Below are 25,792 nucleotides of genomic sequence, written 5' to 3'. Positions count from 1 at the left end.
GGTTTGTGTCATTTTGTTTCCTTAAAAAAACAACAACAAATGATTGACATACAGGTAGAGAGAAAAGAATAGCAAAGATAATAAGAGAAAGCTTTTGTCTCTTACTTGCAGCTTGTTTGCTAGGAATATTATATACACAGAGCATGATTTTATTAGCAATCCTGAGGCCTTGCAAAACTTTATCAGAATCAGGCTTGTGATAAAAGTGGGAATTTTTTGTAATATTTTATTAACAGTATGGGTCTCAGCTGACCCATTTGAGTTGGTGGTTTACCCCCTGGATGCAGAACAATTAAAATGCTTCTCCTGGAACAGAGAGAAGGAGCTGAGGTGTTTGGGTCACAGCTGTCTGGTGTGGTATGAATGTGCCATAAGGAGCTGGCTGGAATCAACGGTTAATGGAAGACTATAGAGACAACAGAAATCTCAATGATGGAAGATTAACTTTTAAAGTAAGTTACTTCCCCCACCTCTCTGCCAGAAAGCAGAGCAAAAAAGACTAGCTGAAGAACAATGGATTGAATGTGTCAGGGCTCTCAGACACACAGCTGTCATTTGGGACTCAGAGTCAAAGGAACAGAGAGAGTTAGCCAAGATGGATTCTGCTGAAGGAGGGCTTGGTAGAGTCCTGGCTTCTGCCAGTAACAACTCTTTGATAACCTAAGTACTTCCTGATGCTCTATTCCAGTTGACTATTAAAACTGAACCTGGTTTGAAAAGCCTGCCTGATGTTGCTGCAAGTGCTTACTGATATGTATTGGTGTCTGAAGGGTGTAAAAAGTCACAAGTCTAGCTCAGGCAGACTTGCCTTTCAGAGCTAATGTTGAGAAACAGGTGGTGCTGGAGCCCAAAGGGCCAGTCTGAGAGGCACTGTGGCTATGTTAGCCTACGCTTGTGGAAAAGTCTGACCCTGTGGGGTTGTGGTATGCTAAAAGGGATACTTCCAGGAGAATGTTTAACGGCTCAGGCATAGCCCAGAGTCTGGTTTATTGGATTAAGATAGAGCATTGTATCCTAAGAGTAGAATTGACAGATGCTGTACCTTCATATTAAAGATGTGAGCAGCCATGAGCTGCACTTTGACTGCTGCTGTGTTATAACGTATATATATTTCCTAATTTTTCTCTTGCTGCTCACCCTAGATAAATTCCAGCCCAGAAGTCATAACCACTCTTTTTGTACCACTCTGTTCACTCATTATACTTAAAATGGAGATTGCTGTCTCATTTGATTTTTTAGAAACTGCCTTGATTTTTTGTTCCTCCCTTTCTTGTATCTATCACTAAGACACTTTCACATAGGAAAGTAGGACAACAATTTCATTTTATTCCTCTTTGTTATGTCTCTTCAGACTCTCTCCTCTTTTAGAAATCTTTCATATCCAGAAATGGAACCACAGCAAGATATTGATTGAACAAAACTTACCTCTTCTGGGAACAGTGTCTCTCTTGCATACTGTGTAATGGCTTTACTTATTCCCTATTTCATGTTCAGAGGGAGACTTTAAGCTCTTTGGAAAGACATATCTGTTTTTTAAAACCTTTGCTTGCTTTTGGGGATGAGCAGTAATATACTCTATAAATCCACCTTTGGGAAGAAGTTATGTAATTATTGTATGATAGAAATAGGATGTTAAAGTAGTACAGAACCTTTTGAACAATGGATAGTGAATGGTTCCATACCACTTTAGAGGAGGATGAGTGTTTTGAATTATGGAGACTTTCATTTCACATTAGTGATGTATTCTGTGCAGGTAATTTTAGACTAGCTGCAATATTGGGACTTGATCCAAAAACCACTGAAATAAATTTAGAGACTTGCATTGTCTTCACTGGGCTTTAGATCATGGTCCCATTTAGTGTGAGAAACTTTTCTGATCACTTGTTCATGAGCACTTAAGATTTCAAAATTGTTGGTCTGACCGAAAAAAGGTTGTCCTAGTTCTTGGAGCTATGGTCTCAATCTCTCAAATAAATTAAAATAAAATATTGTTGCTGTTGTGATTGTCTAAAGGCATTTTGTTGTATTCTGTTTGTTCTCTTATGTCCTGTTGTTCCAGTGTTTCTCTTTTTTTAATTTTTTTTATTTTGGCAAATTTTGACTTTCATGTAGTTCTGTTTAGTTGTCCTTGCTTTAATATAAATTGTATCAGGCACAACCTGGAGTTTGCTAATCTGATCTTCGAAAGATTCTCTGTATATTTAAAGGTATAAGTCTATTTTCAAAGATATTTTTAAGATTTGTACTATTTAAATCCCACAGAATAGTAGCAACTTCAAGCTGTTGTTGATGACTTTCAGAAAAAATGAGCTATTTCAGAGGGTTCTGCCCTTTACTCTGGGTTGCTGGTCAGATCAAAGTACAGGGCAGATAAAAATCATGTTTTGTTTTGTTTTTTAATGAAGAATCATTTTAAAACATTTAAAACAGTTTTTTATTTACCATGTTTCTAGCTCTTTACTTTCCTCTAATTTTATAGTCTTAAATTGCTAAAGTACATACTGTGTACTTTTTAAAATTAGTTTTCTAATTGTTAGTCAAATTTCAGTTTTTATATAGACATTTTTTCCACTAATAATTTTCACATTTAAAATGCTCATCCATTCTGAAAAATGCAAGTCCAGGTGTTAATTAGCATCCTTACTGTAAGAATTACACAAACTCAGGAACAAAATTGATAAGCAAATAGTCTATGCTCTTTTTGCAACCAATGTCACCTCCCGATATACTGAATTCCTACTTTAAAAATCCCACTTTTCGGTGCATAAGTATAGGTTTAGGAGCCAAATTTTAGGCCCCTGATTTTGAACATTTGTGCTGGTGTATAAAAAGTTCACAATAGTTTTGTTAATATATAATGAAATAACTTTTCATTGTTAATACTGAAGCAATTTAGTTTTGAAGTTGCAAAGATTTTATGACACTAAGAGACGTTTTTAATTAAAAAACAATTTTAGCCCCTGATGCTGCAAACATTTATGCACATGCTTAATTTTAAGAACACTGGTTTCTATGTGAGTGAAGTTATGTACCAGTTTAAGTTTTTGCAGGATCAGGGCCTTAATTTTCAACATTGAGTTTTTTGTCTACATCAGCTTTGTAAAATTCAAAGATTATACCCTATTAAAAAAAACCCAGGATGTATAATTTTGCCAAAGTCCCAAATTGAGTTAAATCAGGTGAATTATTTAAATCATTCCATTCTTCCAGAACAATGTAGCCAATGCTAACAAGCTACCATTAGGCTGAGTCTATTTGGAATATGTTGCAGAAATTGAGTTGGAGCCAATATAGGCAGAGTTAAAGGCATTCTTAAAGAGAAGAAACAGCCAAATGTCTGTTAAATAATTCCTGAGTTAGTTAGACACTTTAGAAATTCCCAACCCACGTGAAAACAAAGCTCACTCTTTGTTAAATGGTAGAGCAAGTAATATTTAAAGAAGGAATTACAAACCCACAGAGGGAGGGGGACACAGTAAGAAGGATATGTGTTCCATCTTAAGTAGATAAAACCAATTTTATGCATGAGTGTAAAAAATTGAGTTCATTTGTATGTTGCTTGTTGGTGCTTTTAAAAGGGGGTTGTTAGAGAAATTTACACATTCACTCACTCTTTGTGTTTCCTTATCTTTAAAAAGGGATAGTGTTACTTACCAACTTTACATAAATGTTATGATTACTAATTGGCTGTTGTGTATTTATGTCAGTTGGAATGTGTAAAGTTCTGTATAAATGCTAAGTATTATTTTTATTATTAGGTCATGAGTCTGCTGTTTGTTTTGCACAGTTCACCTACTGTACAGCATTGTGTGTCTATTAATGCTCTACAAATCATTACCAGAATGTCTAACACAAATTGTGAACTATAATGAAATGGCGGGCCTTCTGGAGCTCTCCTCTCTTCACTTTTGATGTATTATTCATCTGTTTTTTAAATATATGTATCATGGAATCATGGAGCTAAAGATGGATAAATCCAACAGGATTAGATCATCTAATCCATTTCCCATGGGTCAATGCAGGGTTGTCCCCTACAGAATATTTTCTAGCATTGTTTCTCAAGTGTTTTCCTACTGGGAAGCCAACTTTAGGAATTTGTGGCAACCTCCCCTCATTTTGCGTGGTAAACTGGTGTGCTATAGGCAAGGTATGACCTGCCTTGCCACATAGTAACTTGCTCTGTTGGCAAGCCCTAAATAATTCCTCCATGCTCTCCTGGAAGTGTACGCCCTTCAGATATTTGTAGATTGTTGTCATATTATTGCTTAGGCAAGTTAGTCAGATTTAGGCGAAGATTTTTAAAAATGTGCATTGTGCTTAGGCTCCTGAGTCCATATATAGGCACTGAAATCAGCGGCCTGAATTTCAGAAAGTCTGAGCCCCTAATACCTCCACTGAAATTAAATTGACTTAAGTTACTATTTGTGCTCTCAGTTTTTTGTCTTTTGACACTGCTGTAGCATGTACAATGCATCACTCCCCTTTACTGGAGTATTTTAGATACTCTTGAGATTTTTTGGATCAAAGACTGTTTGTACTATATAGTCTGCCTATCGTAACTGATAGAAATACAGTCAGAATAACCATCAATATGCTGTGGTGAGCTTCAGGCACAGAAATGTTCAGATAAGGAACTAGCTTGTAAAACTGCATCATATGAGTAATCCATATTAACTGAATCTAATATTTCCCTTCCTCAGATGATGAAACATGCATGGGAAAATTACAGGCAATATGGATGGGGGCATAATGAACTCAAACCCATTGCCAGGAAAGGACATTCCACCAACATATTTGGTAGGTTATACTTTCTGTTACTTTAGTGGTTCTGTCCTCTCCTTCCTTCTCATAACGCTTTTTTAGAAATTCCTTATGAACTTTCTTAGTATAGTACACTGTACTGTAAATATTGTAAAATACTGTGAATCAGAGAGAGCTATTAATGCATCATTTTAATGACCATTCTTATCCATGCAGAAACTGTTTAATGGGATTTTTTTGTGGCAAGTGTTTTTTAAACATATTTTATTACTACAGTTATATTGCTGAGTTGGGCTTATGAACAGTATTATTTTGATGTGCATACCAGTAGTAATAATGTGGTAATGATATTTATAAAGTGTCATATATGTCACTCATTGTGAAATGTATAGAAATACAGCATGCCTTCTCTGCATGCTTGAAGTTAAACTCTCAAAATTTAAATGCAGGACGCATAGAAAAACTATTTGTAAGAAGATCAATTTATTCAGTAAGTGGGGCTGAAGGAGGAAAGTGCAGGAATTTAGGAGCAACTCTAAACTTAGGCGTTGAATGAAAAAAGTGTAAAGCTCAGGGCACAAGAATAAGGGTTTAAGCAGGTATGAAGTTTTTAAAAGGTAAAAGTCTTGAAGGTAAGAATGAGGAGTTTGATTTTGATGCAGGAGAGAGAAAGCAGTGAAGGAATTCAAGGAAAGGAGTGATGTTGTTGGAATAGGAGCATCAAGAGGAAGATGGCTATTAGCAATGACATTTTGGATAGCCTGGCGCAGGGAAAAGGAAGATGTGGGGATGTCAGAGATGAAGAAGTTGCAGAACACAAGGTAAGAGTGGAAAGGGTGGATTTTAGATAACGAGGAAGTAACAAGGTTTACCATGAACCTGGCTGTGGCAAGCATGAGAGCCTGGAATCTAAGATGACGACAAGTGTTACAAGCCTGAGTTATGGAAAGGAAAGTGGAGTAATCAGTGATGATAAGGAAGGAAAAAAGAGGAGATGGTTTGGGTGAAAAGATTGGATGATCTGGCAGGATGCTCCTTAAGTGACTGAGATGTGTCCAAGAGGAGATTTTGGAAAGACAAAGATGCAAGATTGGAGATAAAGTGAAAGATCAGAGATGGAGAAGTAGATTTAGGGAGTCATTGGCTTAGAGTTGGTAGCTGAACCAATGGAATTGAATGAGGTAACCCAGGGAGAAAAGGATCAGGTTATGGACAAAGCTGAGAATGGAAGGAAAGCATGGGAAAAATACATAAAAAAGGTAATGCAGGAGTAGTGAGTGAGATAAAAGGAGAACTAGGAGAGCTCTGAAAGTTCAGGAGGAAAGTATGAGGAGCATGCCAAGATATGAGTGTCTCTGTCAAAAGCAGAAGATATATTGAGAATGGGGAGTTAGAATTATTTTGGGTAAGTTGTACAGCCTGTGTTATACTGGAAGTCAAACTAACTTATCACAGTTGTCCGTTCATGGAATCTATGAACCCATGAATTGTGATCATCTAGTCTGACCTTGTATATGCATAGGCTTTAGAATTCCCCCCAAATAGTTCCTAAAGTATATGTTTGAGAAAAACATCCAATCTTGATTTGAAAATGGTCAGTGATGGAGAATCCACCACAAACCTTGGTAAATTGTTTCAATGGTTAATTACGCTCACTGTTAAAACCGACTCCCTATTTCCAGTCTGAATTTGGCAAAAAGGAGTTTAAGGGGGTACATGATAGTGGTCTTCAAATATATGAAAGGCTGCCATTAAAAAGATGGAGAAAAATTGTTCTCTTTTGCCACAGAAGTCAGGAGAAGAGGCAATGGGTTCAAACTACAGCAGAGCAGATTTAGATTAAATCTCAGGAAAATCTTCCTAACTGTAAGAACAGTAGGACAGTGGAACAAACTCCCTAAGGAAGTCATGGAATCTCCTTACTGGAGGTTTATAAAAAGAGGCTGGATAACCATCTGTCTTGGGTGGTTTAGGCACAACAAATCCTGTGTCTTGGCAGGGGGTTAGACTAGATGACCCTTGTAGTCCCTTCTATAACCCTGTGGTTCAATGTTTCTGTGAATGTATCTAGCTTCTACTTCCAGCCATTGGATCATGTTATACCTTTCTCTGCTAGAGTGAAGAACCCATTATTAAATATTTGGTCCCCATGTAGGTACCCATAGACTATAACCAAGTCACCCCCTTAACCTTCTCTTTGTTAAGCTAAATAAGTTGATCTCCTTGAGTCTATCGCTATAAGGCATGTTTTCTAATCCTTTAATCATTCTCATGGCTCTTCTCTGAACCCTCTCCAATTTATCAACATCCTTCTTGAATTATGGGCACGAGAGCTAGACACAGTATTCCAGCAGTGGTTGCACCGATGCCAAATATAGAGGTAAAATGATCTCGCTACTCTGCGTTGAGATGCCCCTGTTTACGCACCCAGGGATTGCATTAACCTTTTTGGTCACAGTGTTGCCGTGGGAGCTCATGTTCAGCTGATTATCCAACACAAATCCCAAATCTTTTTCAGAGCCACTGCTTCCCACAATAGAGTCCTCCATGCTGTAAACATGGCCTACATTCTTTGTTCCTAGACGTGTATGTTTACATTTAATCATATTAAAAAGCACATTGTTTGTTTAATAAAGATGTTAAATAGTATAGGGCTAAGAACTGATCCCTACAGAACCCCACAGGAAACACACCCGTTTGATGATGATTCCCTGTGTACAATAATTTTTTTAGACCAACATGTTAGCCAGCTTTTAATCCATTTAACATGTGCCGTGTTAATTTTATACCATTCTCATTTTTTAATCAAAATGTTGTGTCGTATGAAGTCAAATGCCTTATAATGACCCTGTTCTCTTGTAATCTCATCCAGAAAAGATATCATCTTGTTGCTTGACAGTGAGAGACTTGGGTTATGTTTTTACAGCTCGTGGTAGCAAGCCTCCCAGACTGGGTCAATAGACTTGGGCTCATGCTATCATGCTAAAAATAGCTATGTAGATGTTGTGGCTTGGGCTGTACTTCAGGCTCTGAAGCTTAGGGAGGACGGTGGGATTCAGAGCACAAGCCACAACTTCAAAATGCTCTCAGAACAGCTCTTTGACCACTAACGTGAGTCCCTGAAACCAGGGTAGCCTCTGAAACCCAAGTCTATCAACCTGGGCTGGAAGACTCATTGCCAAGGGCTGCATAGAAATACCCTTGTCACGCTGTCTGGAGTGCCTCGCAACTGAGAGCGCCAATCTCAGGTCAGATTGTCAAAAAAAAGGACAGGCACTCCAAACTGGTGGTATACTCTATAATTAGATGTCACCACGCCAGTAACAAATTTGCATTCCTGGATCACTGTATTAGGCTATGTCTACACTAATACTTTTGTCAGTAAAACTTTTCATTGAATCATAGACTCACAGAAGATTAGGGTTGGAAGAGACCTCAGGAGGTCATCTAGTCCAACCCCATGCACAAAGCAGGACCAACGCCAACTAAATCATCCCAGGGCTTTGTCAAGCTGGGCCTTAACAGCCTCTAAGGATGGAGATTCCACCACCTCCCTAGGTAACCCATTCCAGTGCTTCACCACCCTCCTAGTGAAACAGTGTTTCCTAATAGCCAACCTAGACCTCCCTCCACTGCAACTTGAGGCCATTGCTCCTTGTTCTGTCATCTGCCACCACTGAGAACGGCAGAGCTCCATCCTCTTTGGAACCCCCCTTCAGGTAGTTGAATGCTGCTGTCAAATCTCCCCTCACTCTCCTCTTCTGCAGACTAAACAAGCCCACTTCCCTCAGCTTCTCCTCGTAAGTCATGTGCCCCAGTCCCCTAATAATTTTCGTTGCCCTCTGCTGAACTCTCTCCAATTTGTCTACATCCTTTCTGTAGTGTGGGGCCTGTCATAAATATAAAGGGAAGGGTAAACACCTTTAAATCCCTCCTGACCAGAGGAAAAACCCTTTCACCTGTAAAGGGTTAAGAAGCTAAGATAACCTCTCTGGCACCTGACCCAAAATGACCAATGAGGAGACAAGATACTTTCAAAGCTGGAGGGCGGGGGAGAAACAAAGGGTTCTCTCTGTGTGATGCTTTTGCCGGGACCAGAGCAGGAATGCAGGTCAGAACTCCTGTAAAAAGTCAGTAAGCAATCTAGTTAGATAAGCGTTAGATTCTGTTTTGTTTAAATGGCTGATAAAATAAGTTGTGCTGAATGGAATATATATTCCTGTTTTTGTATGTTTTTGTAACTTAAGGTTTTGCGTAGAGGGATTCTCTATGTTTTGAATCTGATTACCCTGAAAGGTATTTACCATCCTGATTTTACAGAGGTGATTCTTTTACTTTTTCTTTAATTAAAATTCTTCTTTTAAGAACCTGATTGCTTTTCATTGTTCCTAAGATCCAAGGGTTTGGGTCTGTGTTCACCTATGCAAGTTGGTGAGGATTTTTATCAAGCCTTCCCCAGGAAAGGGGGTGTAGGGCTTGGGGGAATATTTTGGTGGGGAGACGTTTCCAAGTGCGCACTTCCCCTGTTCTTTGTGTAACACTTTGGGGGTGGCAGCATTTAACCTAAATTGGTAAGAATAAGCTTAGGGGGTCTTTCATGCAGGTCCCCACATCTGTATCCTAGAGTTCAGAGTGGGGAAGGAACCTTGACAGGGCCCAAAACTGGACCCAGTACTCCAGGTATGGCCTCACCAGAACTCGATTTGCTGGCAATGCTCTTACTAAGGCAGCCCAATATGCCGTTAGCCTTCTTGGCAACAAGGGCATACTGCTGACTCATATCCAGCTTCTCATCCACTGTAATCCCCAGGTCTTTCTCTGCAGAACTGCCGCTTAGCTAGTCAGTCCCCAGCCTGTAGCGGTACATGGGATTCTTCCTTCCTAAGTGCAGGACTCTGTACTTGTCCTTGTTGAACCTCATCAGATTTCTTTTTGTCCGGTCCTCCAATTTCTCTAGGTCACTCTGGACCCTATCCCTACCCTCCAGCTTATCTACCTCTCCCCCCAACTTAGTTTCCTCTGCGAACTTGCTGAGGGTGCAATTAATCCCATCATTCAGATCATTAATAAAGATGTTGAACAAAACCGGCCCCAGGACCGACCCCTGGGTTATTCTTCTTGATACCGGCTGCCAACTAGACATTGAGCTGTTGATCACTCCCCGTTAAGCCTGACAATCTAGCCAGCTTTCTATCCACTTTATAGTCCTTTCATCTAATCCATACTTTTTTAACTTTCTGGCAAGAATATTGTGGGAGACGGTATCAAAAGCTTAGCTAAAGTCAAGATATATCACATCCACTGCTTTCCCCATATCCACAGAGCCAGTTATTTCATCATAGAAGTCAATCAGGTTGGTCAGGCATGACTTGCCCTTGGTGAATCCATGTTGACTGTTCCTGATCACCTTCCTCTCCTCCAAGTTCTTCAAAATGGATTCCTTGAGGACCTGCTCCATGATTTTTCCAGGGACTGAGGTGAGGCTGACCAGTCTGTAGTTCCCTGGGTTCTCCTTCTTCCATTTTTTAAAGATGGGCACTATATTTGCCTTTTTTCAATCGTCTGGGACCTCCCCCGATCACCACGAGTTTTCAAAGATAATGGTCAATGGCCCTGCAATCTCATCAGCCAGTTCCCTCAGCACCCTCGGATGCATTACATCGGGACCCCTGGACTTGTGCATGTCCAGCTTTTCTAAATAGTCCTTAACCTGTTCTTTCACCATTGAGGTACGAAAAAACACACCCCTGACTGACATAAGTTACACTGACAGAAGTGCCAGTGTGGACTGTGCCACGTTGGTGGGAGATGCCAGTGTAGCTACTGCTGCTCGTTGGGGGTGCTTTATTTATGCTGACGGGAGAGCAACTACGTCGGAGACCTTACAGCGCTGCAGCTGTAAGGTCTGTAGTGTACACATAGGCTTAGTCTTACCATGGAGTCACAAACGGTTCCCTTAGGCTCTCCAGCCTACCTTGCCACCCAGAAAAACTGGACGTTGTGACACTGGTTGCTATACCAAATATAACATCATATTAGGTTACTTCCCACCCCAGAAGGGTCAGGGTTATTGAGAGGTTAAAGCAGATAAAATACATTAACAGGTGAGTCAAAGTTTGCAAGTCCAAAATAATAGCAGAGATGTAGTAGTCTGCTAGTTTTCCATACATTTCTCAGGGTTATCCAAAATAACTTTGGGGATCTCTGTCTTGCACCTGGAGTGTTCCCATATGAGTGTCCAAACAGTTCAGAGATGCAGGATCATTCCCTTAAACCACTATTTATAGATCCTGCTCACAGAAGACAATCTAAACAGTGTCCCCACCCATGTGGTTTTTGATGAGTAGCAATTGCAGACTGAATCTGTGAATTTCCATTGCTGAAGACAATGACCCTTGCTAAGGAGTTAGCATTCTACTTCCTTTGCATTCACAAGTAATTTAGTTACAGTGATATACATAATGCAATTGCCTGCCATTATATTATAATAGGGATAGATAAGAAAAAACAATACAAGTAACATTTTATTCATTTTCAGGCAGTTTACATATCAAGTAAATTCTCATCTTATTGCTAACATACACTTTTGATCTAGGGTTAATTAAGTTCAGGGATATACATAATGTAATGCCTATACATAAGTGAAGACAATATCATTTACATTTCCTTTGAGCTAAATTAACATTCGAGTGAATTAGTACACTTAACATTTCTTTGATATTTACACACAAGTGAATTGACCTATTGCTCTGACCTGAGCTGGCCTGTGAGCATCACAACCCTAAAAGAGCTGTCGGTTTAGCTTATCAAAAATAAGATGAAGAATTGGTTTGATTACAGTGTATGAGTCTATTCAGGTAGAGAAAATACATAAAAACATAAGAATGGCCATACTGGAGCAGACCAATGGTCCATCTAGCCCAGTAGCCTGTCTTCTGACAGTGGCTGGTGCTAGAGGCTTCAGAGGGAATGAACAGAACAGGGCAATTTACTGAGTGACTCATCCGCTGTCATCCAGTCCCAGCTTCTGGCAGTCAAACGCTTATAGATACCCAGAGCATGGGGTTTAATCCCTGACAATCTTGGCTAATAGCCATTGATGGACCTTGGAGTCATTGATGGACCTTGGGGGAGGCATAGCTCAGTGGTTTGAGCATTGGCCTGCTAAACCCAGGGTTGCGAGTTCAATCCCTGAGGGGGCCATTTAGGGATCTGGGGCAAAAATTGGGGATTGGTCCTGCTTTGAGCAGCGGGTTGGACTAGATGGCCTCCTGAGGTCCCTTCCAACCCTGATATTCTATGACCTATCCTCCATGAATTTATCTAATTCTCTTTTTGAACCCAGTTATACTTTTGTCCTTCACAATGTCCCCTGGCAATGAGTTCTACAGGTTGACCATGCATTGTGTGAAGAAGTACTTCCTTATGTTTCTTTTTAAATGTGCTGTCTGTTAATTTCATTGGGTGACCCCTGGTTCTTGTGTCATGTGAAAGGGTAAATAACACTTCCCTATTCACTTTCTCCACAGCATTCATGATTTTATAGACCTGTTATATCCCCCTTAGTTGTCTCTTTTCCAAGATGAACAATCCCACTCTTTTCAATCTCTCCTCAAATAGAAACTGTTCAAAAACCTTTATCGTTTTTGTAGCCCTTCTCTGTACCTTTTCCCAATTTTAATATATCTTTTTTGAGTTGGGGTGAGCAGAACTGCACACAGTATTCAAGGTGTGGGCATACCAGGGATTTATATGGGATTATGAAATTTACTGTCTTATTATCTATCCTTTTCCTATTGATTCCTAATATTCTGTTAGCTTTTTTGACTGCTGCTGCACATTGAGTGGATGTTTTCAGAGAACTATCCAGAATGACTCCAAGGTCTCTTTCTTGACTGGTAATTGCTAATTTAGATGCCATATTTTTGTATATATAGTTGGGATTATGTTTTCCAGTGTGCATTACTTTGCGTTTATCAACATTGAACTTCATCTGCCATTTGTTGCCCAGTCATCCAGTTTTGTAAGATCCATTTGTAACTCTTCACAGTCAGTTTGGACTTAACTATCTTGAGTAGTTTTGTATCATCTGCATACTTTGCCACTATCACTTGTTTACCCCTTTTTCTAGATCATTTATGAATATGTGGAACAGCACTTGTCCCAGTAAAGATCCTTGGGGGACCCTGCTATTTACCCTTCTCTACTGTGAAAACTTACCATTTTTTCCTACTCTTTGTTTCCTGTCCTTTAACCAGTTACTGATCCAGGACAGGACCTTCCTGCTTTTCCCATGGCTGCTTACTTTGCTTAAGAACCTTTGGAATGGGACCTTGTCAAAGGAAAGTCCAAGTACACTGTATCCATTGGATCAGCCTTGTCCACATGTTTGTTGACCCTCTCAAAGAATTCTAATAGATTGGTGAGGCATGCTTTCCCTTTGCAAAAGTTATGTTGACTCTTCCTCAACAAATCATGTTCATCTAAGTATCTAATAATTCTGTTCTTTAATATTGTTTCAACCAATTTGTTTGGTACTAAAATTAGGCATACCAATCTGTGGTTGCCTGAATTACCCCTTGAGTCTTTTTTAAAAATCAGTGTTACATTTGCTACCTGTCAGTCATCTAGTACAGAGTCTGATTTAAGTGATAGGTTACATACCACAGTTAGTAGTTCGGCAATTTCACATTTGAGTTCCTTTGGAACTTGGGTGAATAGGTCCTGGTGACTTATTACTATTTAATTTATCAATTTGTTCCAAATCCACCATTATGGACACCTTAGTCTGGGACAGTCCCTCAGATTTGTCATCTAAAAAGAATGGCACAAGTGTAGGGATCTGCCTCACAGTCTCTGCAGTAAAACTGATACAAACAATTCATTCAGCTTCTCCACAATGCTCCTGTCTTCTGTGAGGGTTCCTTTAGCAACTTGATTGTCTAGTGGTCCCACTGAGTGTTTGGCACGGTCCCTGCTTCTGAGGTACTTAATTTTTTTTATGTTAGTTTTGTGCCAGCAATCTGGTTCCATTTTGATTTAGGTAGATCCCATCCTTTCTTTATAGGTTCCTCCTTTCCCAAAAGGTTCACCAATTCCTAAGAAACCTAAGTCTCTCCTCTCAACACTATCATCTCATCCATGCATTGAAACCCTGCAGTTCTGCCTGTCTATCTGTTCCTGTGTGTGGAACTGGAAGCATTTCAGAGAATGCTATGGAGGTTCTGGACTTTAATCTCTTTTTTAGCAGCCTAAATTTGACCTCCACGATCTCTCTCTTATCTTTCCCTTTGGTACCTACTTGTTCAGTGACCACCGGTCCTCCCCAACACTGCTCTTAAGTCTGTCAAGATGTCTCAAGAGGTCCACAACTTTCCTACCCAGTGGGCAGTTCACCATGGAGTTCTCCCATTCATCACAAACCCAACTATGTATATTTGTAATAATTGAATCCTCCATTACTATTACCTGTTTCTTCCTAATAACTGGGGTTCTTTCCCCAGGAGGGGTGACCTCAGTGCAAGAGGATCATCAGGAAGGAGAGTCCCAACTTTGGATGGGACAGGAGGGTGGCGTTTTTGGCTCAAGTTTAGCGAATGTTTATTAAGTGTATCTGGCTCTCACGCTACCTCTCTAAACTCCCTGGCAAAACTCCTTGGTTTGCTGCTCCTGTTCCCTTGCTCCTCTAGTCGCTTAAAAGCTGGCTTTTTAAACCTCTGTTCTCCCTGAATTAGCACCATGTCAAGGAATCTAATTTAAGATGCTTTTATTAAGTGATCTAATTAATTAAGCAGAACCAGCTGAACAAATTGAAGATTTTCCCATCTCTTTGTGGCTACTGTCTCATGAAAAATTAGGAGGGTAAAAATCTGTGTGTAATTAAAAAACAGATCGTCCCTTTGCATAGCATTGTGCCCTGTGTATTGGTTCACTTTAAATTCATTGGTGACCTATGGAGTGAGACAAAGAAATGGCATCACTGGTTGACACGTTAAAGGCAGATCCTTCCTCTGGATGCCTGAATCTGCCAGAAACAGGGTTACAAATTACACTCAAATGAAGTTGATATGATTAAATCTAGATGGCAAACTAGTTGTTCCTCTAACCTGTGCACTCCCTCTCGCCCCTCCCCCTTTTACTTCCCAAGGCATTGTCTATACATTTTCATTTGAGTAGGGAGAGGCAGTGTGGGCTGCACCAATTTACAGAATGGATTTATAGAAATCCAGTCGGGGATACTGTGTCCTCCCTGGCTAATATTTATTTGGAAGAGGTGTATGACTTCCAGTAATTTTAAATCATAAAGCAGAGTCTGCTAAAAGTGTGAGCTAGGTAATCAGTGTTTGACTAACATCACGTATAGTATCTGTTCTTATCAGTTTAATATCTGAGGGAAAGCAATTGTTCAATAGTGCTTCTATGGATAAAGCTGAGTTTAAAAAAGGAGCAAAGGCTTGGTACTTCTAGTACCTTTTCAGATATATATGCATATAGTATATTATTTAATAAATAAAGTTTTTTTTATGATGTAGGCTTGTGGCTTTTCTTATAGTGGTGACTAAAAAAAAATCCAGTCCAAATTGGCAGAGCTGTGAAGATTCTGACTTGCTGCTATTTCCTGTTTGTTGGTTGATGTAGTGTTGAAAATCTGTGGAAATTCTTTAGCCATAAAATTATTGAGCTTTGTCGGAATATGGTTTGACAGATGTGTTGATAAGAGCATGTCTTGGGCCCAACAAAAGGTTTCTTGTCATCTTATCATTGATCACTTCCATTGTAACAACCACCACTAAAATGTAAAGTATTAAGCTAAGTTTCCATTTTAACAATATCCTTTATTCCCTTTCCTTTTACCTGTCTAGAGGCCTGTATAGGGAGAAACCCTTGTGTGACAGTTTTTAGTTGGTATTTAAAAGTAGTATTAATTGTCCTTTTTGGGAGAAAAGAAAAAAAGTTTAATAAGTTCTGTAGCTATTATTATTGCTATTATAGAGTTAATTGTTTTTCCTTTAAGACAAAACAAGTCAAACACATAGAAAGGGCAGAGAAAGGAATACCAAAGATAGAAAACTCAGTTTCTCTGGTTTTGATTTTCACTTGCAGCCTCACTGCTGGAGAAACACTGGTCCGGCACTTGGTCTTATCAGCCACTCTAAGAACTGGCAAACTTTTATCAGTGTTGGGTAGTTATATGTTCCTTTTAGCTGTCTCTCTGGTCAACAGGGTAACAGCACTGTTGAAAAGATGGAGTACCTTTGGCTGCTAAGTCAGAAAGATGAGAGATTTCTAAGAAAAATAAGGTTGGGAAGGAAAATGACGTATGAGGGAGAAGGTCTCACAACAGGAACCTGAAGACTTGTCTGCACTTAAAGGCAACAGTGGTGCAGCTGTGTCGATGCAACTGCACTGCTGTAGCACTTCAGTGAGGATAAGCCGAAAGGAGGGCTTCTCCAGTCGGCGTAGGTAATCCACCTCCACAAGAGGTGGTAGCTATGTTGATGGGAGAAGCCCTTTTGTCAATATAGTACTGTCTACACTGGGAGTTAGGTTGGTAAATCTGTGTCGCTCAGTGGGGTGGATTTTCCACACCCCTGACTGCCGTAGTTATACTGACATAAGTGGTAGACCAACCCTAAGATTCACATCCCAAGTAGTGTTTAGGATTTAGCCAAAGTCAGGGAAGGTGGTGATGTTATCTGGTTCCCCCTCTCTGGCCTACTTTGCTTCAGGACATAGATTCATAGATTCATAGATATTTAGGTCAGAAGGGACCATTATGATCATCTAGTCTGACCTCCTGCACAACGCAGGCCACAGAATTTCACCCACCACTCCCACAAAAAAACCTCACACCTATATCTGTGCTATTGAAGTCCTCAAATTGTAGTTTAAAGACCTCAAGGAGCAGAGAATCCTCCAGCAAGTGATCCGTGCCCCATGCTACAGAGGAAGGCGAAAAACCTCCAGGGCCTTCCAATCTGCCCAGGAGGAAAATTCCTTCCCGACCCCAAATATGGCGATCAGCTAAACCCTGAGCATATGGGCAAGATTCATCAGCCAGATACTACAGAAAATTCTTTCCCGGGTAACTTGGATCTTACCCCATCTAAAACCCATCACAGGCCATTGGGCCTATTTACCATGAATATTTAATTACCAAAGCCATGTTATCCCATCATACCATCTCCTTCATAAACTTATCGAGTTTAATCTTAAAGCAAGATAGATCTTTTGCCCCCACTACTTCCCTCGGAAGGCTATTCCAAAACTTCACTCCTCTGATGGTTAGAAACCTTCGTCTAATTTCTAATCTAAATTTCCTAGTGGCCAGTTTATATCCATTTGTTCTTGTGTCCACATTGGTACTGAGTTTAAATAATTCCTCTCCCTCTCTGGTATTTATCCCTCTGATATATTTATAGAGAGCAATCATATCTCCCCTCAACCTTCTTTTAGTTAGGCTAAACAAGCCAAGCTCCCTGAGTCTCCTTTCATAAGACAAGTTTTCCATTCCTCGGATCATCCTAGTAGCCCTTCTCTGTACCTGTTCCAGTTTGAATTCATCCTTCTTAAACATGGGAGACCAGAACTGCACACAGTACTCCAGGTGAGGTCTCACCAGTGCCTTATATAACGGTACTAAGACCTCCTTATCCCTACTGGAAATACCTCTCCTGATGCATCCCAAGACGACATTAGCTTTTTTCACAGCCATATCACATTGGCAGCTCATAGTCATCCTATGATCAACCAATACTCCAAGGTCCTTTTCCTCCTCCGTTACTTCTAGTTGATGCGTCCCTAGCTTATAACTAAAATTCTTGTTATTAATCCCTAAATGCATGACCTTACACTTCTCACTATTAAATTTCATCCTATTCCTATTACTCCAGTTTACAAGGTCATCCAGATCCTCCTGTATGGTATCCCTATCCTTCTCTAAATTAGCAATACCTCCCAGCTTTGTATCATCTGCAAACTTTATTAGCACACTCCCACTTTTTGTGCCCAGGTCAGTAATAAAAAGATTAAATAAGATTGGTCCCAAAACCGATCCCTGAGGAACTCCACTGGTAACCTCCCTCCAACTTGACAGTTCACCTTTCAGTAGGACCCGTTGTAGTCTCCCCTTTAACCAATTCCCTATCCACCTTTCAATTTTCCTATTGATGCCCATCTTATCCAATTTAACTAATAATTCCCCATGTGGCACCGTATCAAACGCCTTACTAAAATCTAAGTAAATTAGATCCACTGCGTTTCCTTTATCTAAAAAATCTGTTACTTTCTCAAAGAAGGAGATCAGGTTGGTTTGGCACGATCTACCTTTTGTAAAACCATGTTGTATTTTGTCCCATTTACCATTGACTTCAATGTCCTTAACTACCTTCTCCTTCAAAATTTTTTCCAAGACCTTGCATACTACAGATGTCAAACTAACAGGCCTATAATTACTTGGATCACTTTTTTTCCCTTTCTTAAAAATAGGAACTATGTTAGCAATTCTCCAATCATACGGTACAACCCCTGAGTTTACAGATTCATTAAAAATTCTTGCTAATGGGCTTGCAATTTCTTGTGCCAATTCCTTTAATATTCTTGGATGAAGATTATCTGGGCCCCCCGATTTAGTCCCATTAAGCTGTTTGAGTTTCGCTTCTACCTCAGATATGGTGATGTCTACCTCCATATCCTCATTCCCATTTATCATGCTACCATTATCCCTAAGATCCTCTTTAGTCTTATTAAAGACTGAGGCAAAGTATTTGTTTAGATATTGGGCCATGCCTAGATTATCCTTGACCTCCACTCCATCCTCAGTTTTTAGCGGTCCCACTTCCTCTTTCTTTGTTTTCTTCCTATTTATATGACTATAGAACCTTTTACTATTGGTTTTAATTCCCTTTGCAAGGTCCAACTCTACTTGACTTTTAGCCTGTCTCACTTTATCCCTACATATTCTGACCTCAATAAGGTAGCTTGCCTTACTGATCCCTCCCTTCTTCCACTCCCTATATGCTTTCTGCTTTTTCTTAATTACCTCTCTAAGATGCTTGCTCATCCAGCTTGGTCTACAACTCCTGCCTATGAATTTTTTCCCCTTTCTTGGGATGCAGGCTTCCGATAGCTTCTGCAGCTTTAATTTAAAATAATCCCAGGCCTGCTCTACCTTTAAACCCATAAATTCTTCAGTCCAATCCACTTCCCTAACTAATTTCCTTAATTTTTGAAAGTCAGCCCTTTTGAAATCAAAAACCCTAGTCGCAGATTTATTTTTGTTAATCCTTCCATTCAGTTTGAACTGAATTAGCTCATGATCACTTGAGCCAAGATTATCCCCTACAACCATTTCCTCTATGAGGTCCTCATTACTCACCAAGACCAAATCTAAAATGGCATCCCCTCTAGTCGGTTCAGCAACTACTTGCTGAAGGAATCCATCAGCTATCGCATCTAGGAAAATCTGAGCCCTATTATTATTACTAGCACTCGTCCTCCAGTCTATATCTGGGAAGTTAAAGTCTCCCATGATCACACAGTTTCCATTAGTATTTACTTTATTAAAAACATTAAAAAGGGCTCTATCCATATCCAAATTAGATCCCGGCGGTCTATAGCACACCCCAAGCACTATCCCAGGGGAGGCTCTAATAGTTTTCTTCCCCAATTTAATTTTTGCCCAGACAGACTCAGTCATACCCATTCCATCGCTTCTTATTTCTTTACATTCTATCTTATCATTGATATACAGTGCTACTCCACCACCTTTACCTTTATTTCGGTCTTTCCTAAACAGCACATACCCTTCAATACCTGTAGCCCAGTCATGACTACTATTCCACCAGGTCTCTGTTATACCTATGATATCTGGTTTCACTTCCTGCACCAGTAACTCTAGTTCCTCCATTTTGTTACCTAGGCTCCTTGCATTAGTGTACAAACATCTTAATTTTTGCTGTTTAGCCTCACTCACATTCTGTACCCTATTAGGCACGGTTATTTTACTACCAGTATAACCTATTAGACTTGTATCTGCACTGCCCTTCCTCCTACCTACAGCTGTATCCACTCTTACTTCATTTTCTTTCCACTCTACGCTGAATTCTGGCGTGGAGATTACCTGGACATCTCCCGACCATCTCCCCCAAATTCCTAGTTTAAAGCTCTCTTAATCAGTTGTGCCAGCCTCCATCCTAGAAGTCTATTTCCTTCCCTACTCAGATGAAGTCCATCCCGAGAGAACTGTCCTCTATCCATGAATGCCTCCCAATGGCCATACATCCCAAAGCCCTCCTTATAGCACCACTGCCTAAGCCATCTATTGATAGTCATAATCTTGTCACACCTTTGTTGCCCTTCTCTAGGAACAGGCAGAATCCCACTAAAGATCACCTGAGCCTCAATTTCCTTAAGCGTCCTCCCCAGCCTAGCATAGTCTCCCTTAATACTTTCCAGCGAGAATCTAGCCGTATCATTTGTTCCCACATGAAGGATAATTAGGGGATTCTTTCCCGCTCCCTTTAGAATCCTTTTCAACCTCAGGTCTACATCCCGTATCTTAGCACCCGGAAGACAGCACACCCTCCTATTTTCTGGATCAGCTCTGGTTACAGGCCTATCTATTCTTCTCATGTTTCAGGATCAGAAAAATGAAGGCCCAGCAGTGTCGTGGTGGATTCTGTGGACCCAGGAGACTGAGGGTGGCAGCCATGAATTGCTAAAACTTGCTCCTAACAGTCCACTCATCCTTCTCCTCCCAATTAGTTGACCCCCACATAAACAGTGTCCAAGAAGAAGTGGCAGCCTCACCCCATTAAAATTAACCCATCCAGCCACATTTCAGTGATTTTTACTATAAACACTTCTAGTAACTTTCAGCTCATTGTTATGGTAGTACATGACTTTAGCTGGAGCCTTCAAGCCAATTCTTGTAATTTAAATAATCCAGTTTGTACTAGCTTATTTTGTCTCCAGCTTCTGCTTTTATAGTTTATTTTATGTAACAGGCTGTGTTGAGTGCGACTTTGTTATCTGGCCAGCTTAGACTACAGTCTTCTGGACAACATGAAGCATTGTTAATAAAATAATTGATATGCACACCTATATTGTTTGACATTTCCTGAAATTAAAGAGCCTTGACGATTCTAAAACCTCATCAATTTGTCTTCTGATTTTTCAGTTCTGTACACACCTAAGAATAAAATGAATTGCTAAGGGTAGGTCAGAGAGTGCTGTTAGGTTTGAGTATCATAGTGTATCAGTTAAACAGTGTTTTTTAATAAAGGAAAATTAATTTGTTTGCTGAAGTGATGTATTTTAATGATACAGAATGTTATGACATTAAAAACATAACAGTGCATAACCATCTTTCTATGCAGTTCCAGGCTTTGCTTGTGCACAGTATTTGGCAAGGGATATGTTGTGTTAAGAAAATCTGGTCCGATAGATATCTGTTTCTTGTAGATTTAAAAAATGTGATAAAGATCTTTCCTAATGGATGATGCTCTTTTTGCAGCTGTTGCAGATATATTGGACTAACAAGTAAGATATCAAATGGAGGAGGTCAGGTCTCAAATTGGGTTGGCTTGATGAGCCAATACTTTTGGCTTTGGCAAGCCATCATTTTGTTTTTGTTTCTGGAACTGTCTCACTGCCTCGCTGCTACTCAGCAGCTTGTGTTATCAGCACCACTGGTGAATCACAGGTGTTAAATATGAAGACAACTATGCTCTTTAAGAGGTGTGTGTGTGGGTGAGAGAGAGAGAGAGAGAGACAGACAGACCAGGCAGCTACATTGAGCCAACTGCTTGCTGCTGCCTTAAAATGTGGGAAGTGGCTCCAGCTGCTTCCACAATTCAGTATTTGTTGCTAGGCAACACAGAGCTAACATTTCATTCTGCTTATCTGCCTGAGAGCAGTCATAGAGAGCAGGAGCAACAGCAGGCTGGGCCCCACAAAGCAGGGGTGGGAGTGGGGAGCAAACACACCTTCAAAGCCCTGTGGGTGTCAGATCACTCTGAGGATAAGCTGAGCCCAGTGGAACGGTCTCTCATTTTTATGTCTGTTTCATATAGATTTTTGTTGTGGATGGAGCTTGGATGAGTAATGCTGTTTCTTTTGCCAGTGTGAGCTCTGGAAAGCCAGAGTTGGTGCATGCATATAATAAAGGAAATTACATGTATATAATAAAGGAAATTAACTATATGTATAAGTGTAAAATTATTGGAGAAAAATGTACCATAGTCATCTGGATTATTCTATTCACCTATCGTTGTGCTGATATTAGAAATAAAATCATTTTAGTTTTCTTAACAGATCAGACAGAACCATGTAAGCTGGTTCTCACTCAGCTGAACAGCTGTGCAATACTTCTTGGTTATATTATTCCTTCATTTCTACTTTCATTGCAAAACTTTTCTCCTCAACTAAACAGCAAAAGCTGATATGTCAAGTTTGAACTATAAAATATGCAGAAAGCACTTTTGAAGAGAGGCCAAACAATAAAAGTAGGTAACTTGGAAGATAGAAGGATCACTGACATACTGTTGAGTGTGGTTTTGTCTTCACTGATTAAAAAAAATAGGTGTTTTTTTTTACTCAGTAGTAACTAATACAGTTTGTTCCTGCTGTTAAAATAGTGGAGGTGAGGAACTGTAATTTTACCATGAGATAAACTAGGTGAGGTCAACCATGAATGGGGGTATATTGCTGACCTCACCAGCCTACCTTGTGGTAAAAACTACAGGTGTCTTGTCTTGGATTTTACAGTGAGATAACTGGTGTGTTAGTTACTTTACCACCACCACCCCCACCGCCCTCCTCCCCCCATACCCTTTTTGTCAATGAAGACACAGTGCATGCATAGGGTAAGTAGGGGAAGGGAAGGAGTGGTTGAGGCAGTCGTTTATGTAAACAATATTTGTCTCTTTCTGTATCCCTTTTGTGAAATGCTGCATATGGTAAGCAGTGGTATTTTAGCTGAGCTATGCATATAAAATCAACCCATCCATCATTAAAGTTTCTTTGTGGCAAATAAAAGAGAGCAATAATTCTATCTATGCCTACTGATAAAGAAAATCACAAAAGAACTCCATGGTGCAAATTACAAACCTGTGTCATATAAGTGAACTTAGAGCTCCTGTATTTCTAAGATTTTTTTCTTCTTAAAGCAGTGAGATTTGCCATTAAGCTTTACTGAGCGTAAAAAGTGTAAAATATCTGCATGTGCAACATTTTCCTCTGTGAAATACATAATGGAAGAAATGCATTGAGAGAGATTTTTGATCACTAGGAATTTCCACAGGATTAATATTTTAAATTAACTACATGCTATTTTTCTTCAGTAACACAATTTTTGATGTCCTGATCTGAGTGTTAACACCTGTGGCTGCTGCTACCATACAGGTCAAATAATGTCATGTTTTAGAAATATACAAGAAAACCAGGGTTTGCCTCACAGCAGTAGAGATGCTCTTTGATTAGAGCGTACATCTGTTTTCAGTGACTCCAGCTGAGTGCAGGAGGGCTAGGATATGGGATACAACTTTTTCCTTTTCATTTTAGCGGCTGTAATACCGCTTTCATAAGGGGAAACTACTGTAGTTACAGCTGAAGTATGATTGAAATCTTTGCATTTCCCCAAATTGTAATAAGCATTGCAGCACAGTAAGTCAAGTTCAACATGCATAGTTCCTACTTCATCTGTTCCACTTTATAAGCACTCCATTGTCCCATCTTACATTAATAGATTCATAGATTCCAAGGCCATAATGGACGGTTGTGATCATCTAGTCTGAATTCCTCTATGACACAGGCCATAGAACTTCCCCAGAATAATTACTAGAGCAGATCTTTTAGACAAACATCCAGTCTTGATTTGGAAATGGTTAGTGATGGAGAATCCATCATGATCCTTGATAAATTGTTCCCATGGTTAATTACTCTCATTGTTAAAATTTAAACCTTATTTTCAGCCATTGGATCATGTTAGTAGAAGAGTGACAGATATCACCAATTTGGTTGATTAAATGTATCCTCTCTACACACATGCACATCATACATCATTTGAAAGCTTATTATGTCTACTTCAAGATGAGGTATGATGTGGAGTTGTTAAGTGGTGCCATTTCCATAGAAATGGGAAGAAACAAGGACACCATGAACATTACAATCTACATACCACACAGACTATGCTGACAGCTTGTGTCACACGCTCTCAAAGAAACTGCGGAACCACCTGATCAACATCCTCTACAGCAAACAGTGAAAGATTAAGAATGAGCTCTCAAAAATGGATACTCTCATAAAAAACCAACCTTCGACACAAACTTCCTCGTGGCTGGACTTTACTAAAACTAGACAAGCCATTTACAACACACACTTTGCTTCTCTACAAAAGAAAAACGACACTAAATTATCTAAACTACTACATGCCACAAGGGGCCACAGTAATGATTCCCTCAACCCACCCAGCAATATTGTTAATCTATCCAACTATACTCTCAGCCCAGCAGAAGAATCTGTCCTATCTCGGGGCCTCTCCTTCTGCCCCTCCACCCCCACGAACATGATACAGTTCTGTGGTGACCTAGAATCCTATTTTCGACATCTCCGACTCAAGGAATATTTCCAACACACCTCTGAACAACATACTAATCCACAGAGACCTTCCTACCAACACTACAAAAAGAAGGATTCTAGGTGGACTCCTGAAGGTCGAAACAACAGACTGGACTTCTACATAGAGTGCTTCCGCCGACGTGCAGGGGCTGAAATTGTGGAAAAGCGCATCACTTGCCCCATAACCTCACCTGTGCAGAACACAATGCCATCCACAGCCTCAGAAACAACTCTGACATCATAATCAAAAAGGCTGACAAAGGAGGTGCTATTGTCATCATGAATAGGTTGGAATATGAACAAGAGGCTGCTGGGCAGCTCTCCAACACCACTTTCTACAAGCCATTCCCCTCTGATCCCACTGCAGGTTACCAAAAGCAACTACAGCATTTGCTCAAGAAACTCCCTGAAAAAGCACAAGAACAAATCCGCACAGACACACCCCTGGAACCCTGACCTGGGATATTCTACTACCCAAGATCCATAAACCTGGAAATCCTGGGCGCTCCATCATCTCAGGCATTGACACCCTGACAGCAGGATTGTCTGGCTATGTAGACTCCCTCCTCAGGCCCTACGCTACCAACACTCCCAGCTATCTTCGAGACACCACTGACTTCCTGAGGAAACTACAATCCATCGGTGATCTTCGTGAAAACATCATCCTGGCCACTATGGATGTAGAAGCCCTCTACACCAACATTCCACACAAAGATGGACTACAAGCCATCAGGAACACTATCCCCGATAATGTCATGGCAAACCTGGTGGCTGAACTTTGTGACTTTGTCCTCACCCATAACTATTTCACATTTGGGGACAATGTATACCTTCAAATCAGCGGCACTGCTTTGGGTACCCGCATGGCCCCACAGTATGCCAACATTTTTATGGCTGACTTAGAACAACGCTTCCTCAGCTCTCGTCCCCTAACGCCCCTACTCTACTTGTGCTATATTGATGACATCTTCATCATCTGGACTCATGGAAAAGAAGCCCTTGAGGAATTCCACCATGATATCAACAATTTCCATCCCACCATCAACCTCAGCCTGGTCCAGTCCACACAAGAGATCCACTTGCTGGACACTACAATGCTAATAAGCGATGGTCACATAAACACCACCCTATACCGGAAACCTACTGACCGCTATTCCTTCCTGCATGCCTCCAGCTTTCACCCAGATCACACCACATGATCTATTGTCTACAGCCAAGCTCTACGATACAACCGCATTTGCTCCAACCCCTCAGACAGAGACAAACGCCTACAAGATCTCTATCAAGCATTCTTACAACTACAATACCCACCTGCTGAAGTGAAGAAACAGATTGACAGAGCCAGAAGAGTACCCAGAAGTCACCTACTACAGGAGAGGCCCAACAAAGAAAATAACAGAACGCCACTAGA

General features: G+C 40.3%; 1 protein-coding gene across 5 annotated transcripts in view; it reads left to right on the top strand.

Annotated features, from left to right (window-relative positions):
* The window catches only part of MAN1A2 (mannosidase alpha class 1A member 2), a 306,596-nt gene that overhangs the window by 88,407 nt on the left and 192,397 nt on the right, over nt 1-25,792 (top strand). For 4 of the 5 annotated variants that reach the window (XM_043540993.1, XM_037910300.2, XM_043541368.1 and 1 more), the window contains one exon: nt 4,701-4,797. In XM_043540993.1, the coding sequence (XP_043396928.1) occupies nt 4,701-4,797 (97 nt within the window). Of the gene's footprint in view, nt 1-4,700; nt 4,798-5,447; nt 5,583-25,792 lie in introns of those variants that run through there. The other variant, XM_043542114.1, reaches the window with a different exon arrangement.

The sequence above is a fragment of the Chelonia mydas genome, chromosome 1 (genome assembly GCF_015237465.2).
Source record: "Chelonia mydas isolate rCheMyd1 chromosome 1, rCheMyd1.pri.v2, whole genome shotgun sequence".
Lineage (NCBI taxonomy): Eukaryota > Metazoa > Chordata > Testudines > Cheloniidae > Chelonia > Chelonia mydas.
This window is presented reverse-complemented; position numbering and strand designations above follow the sequence as displayed.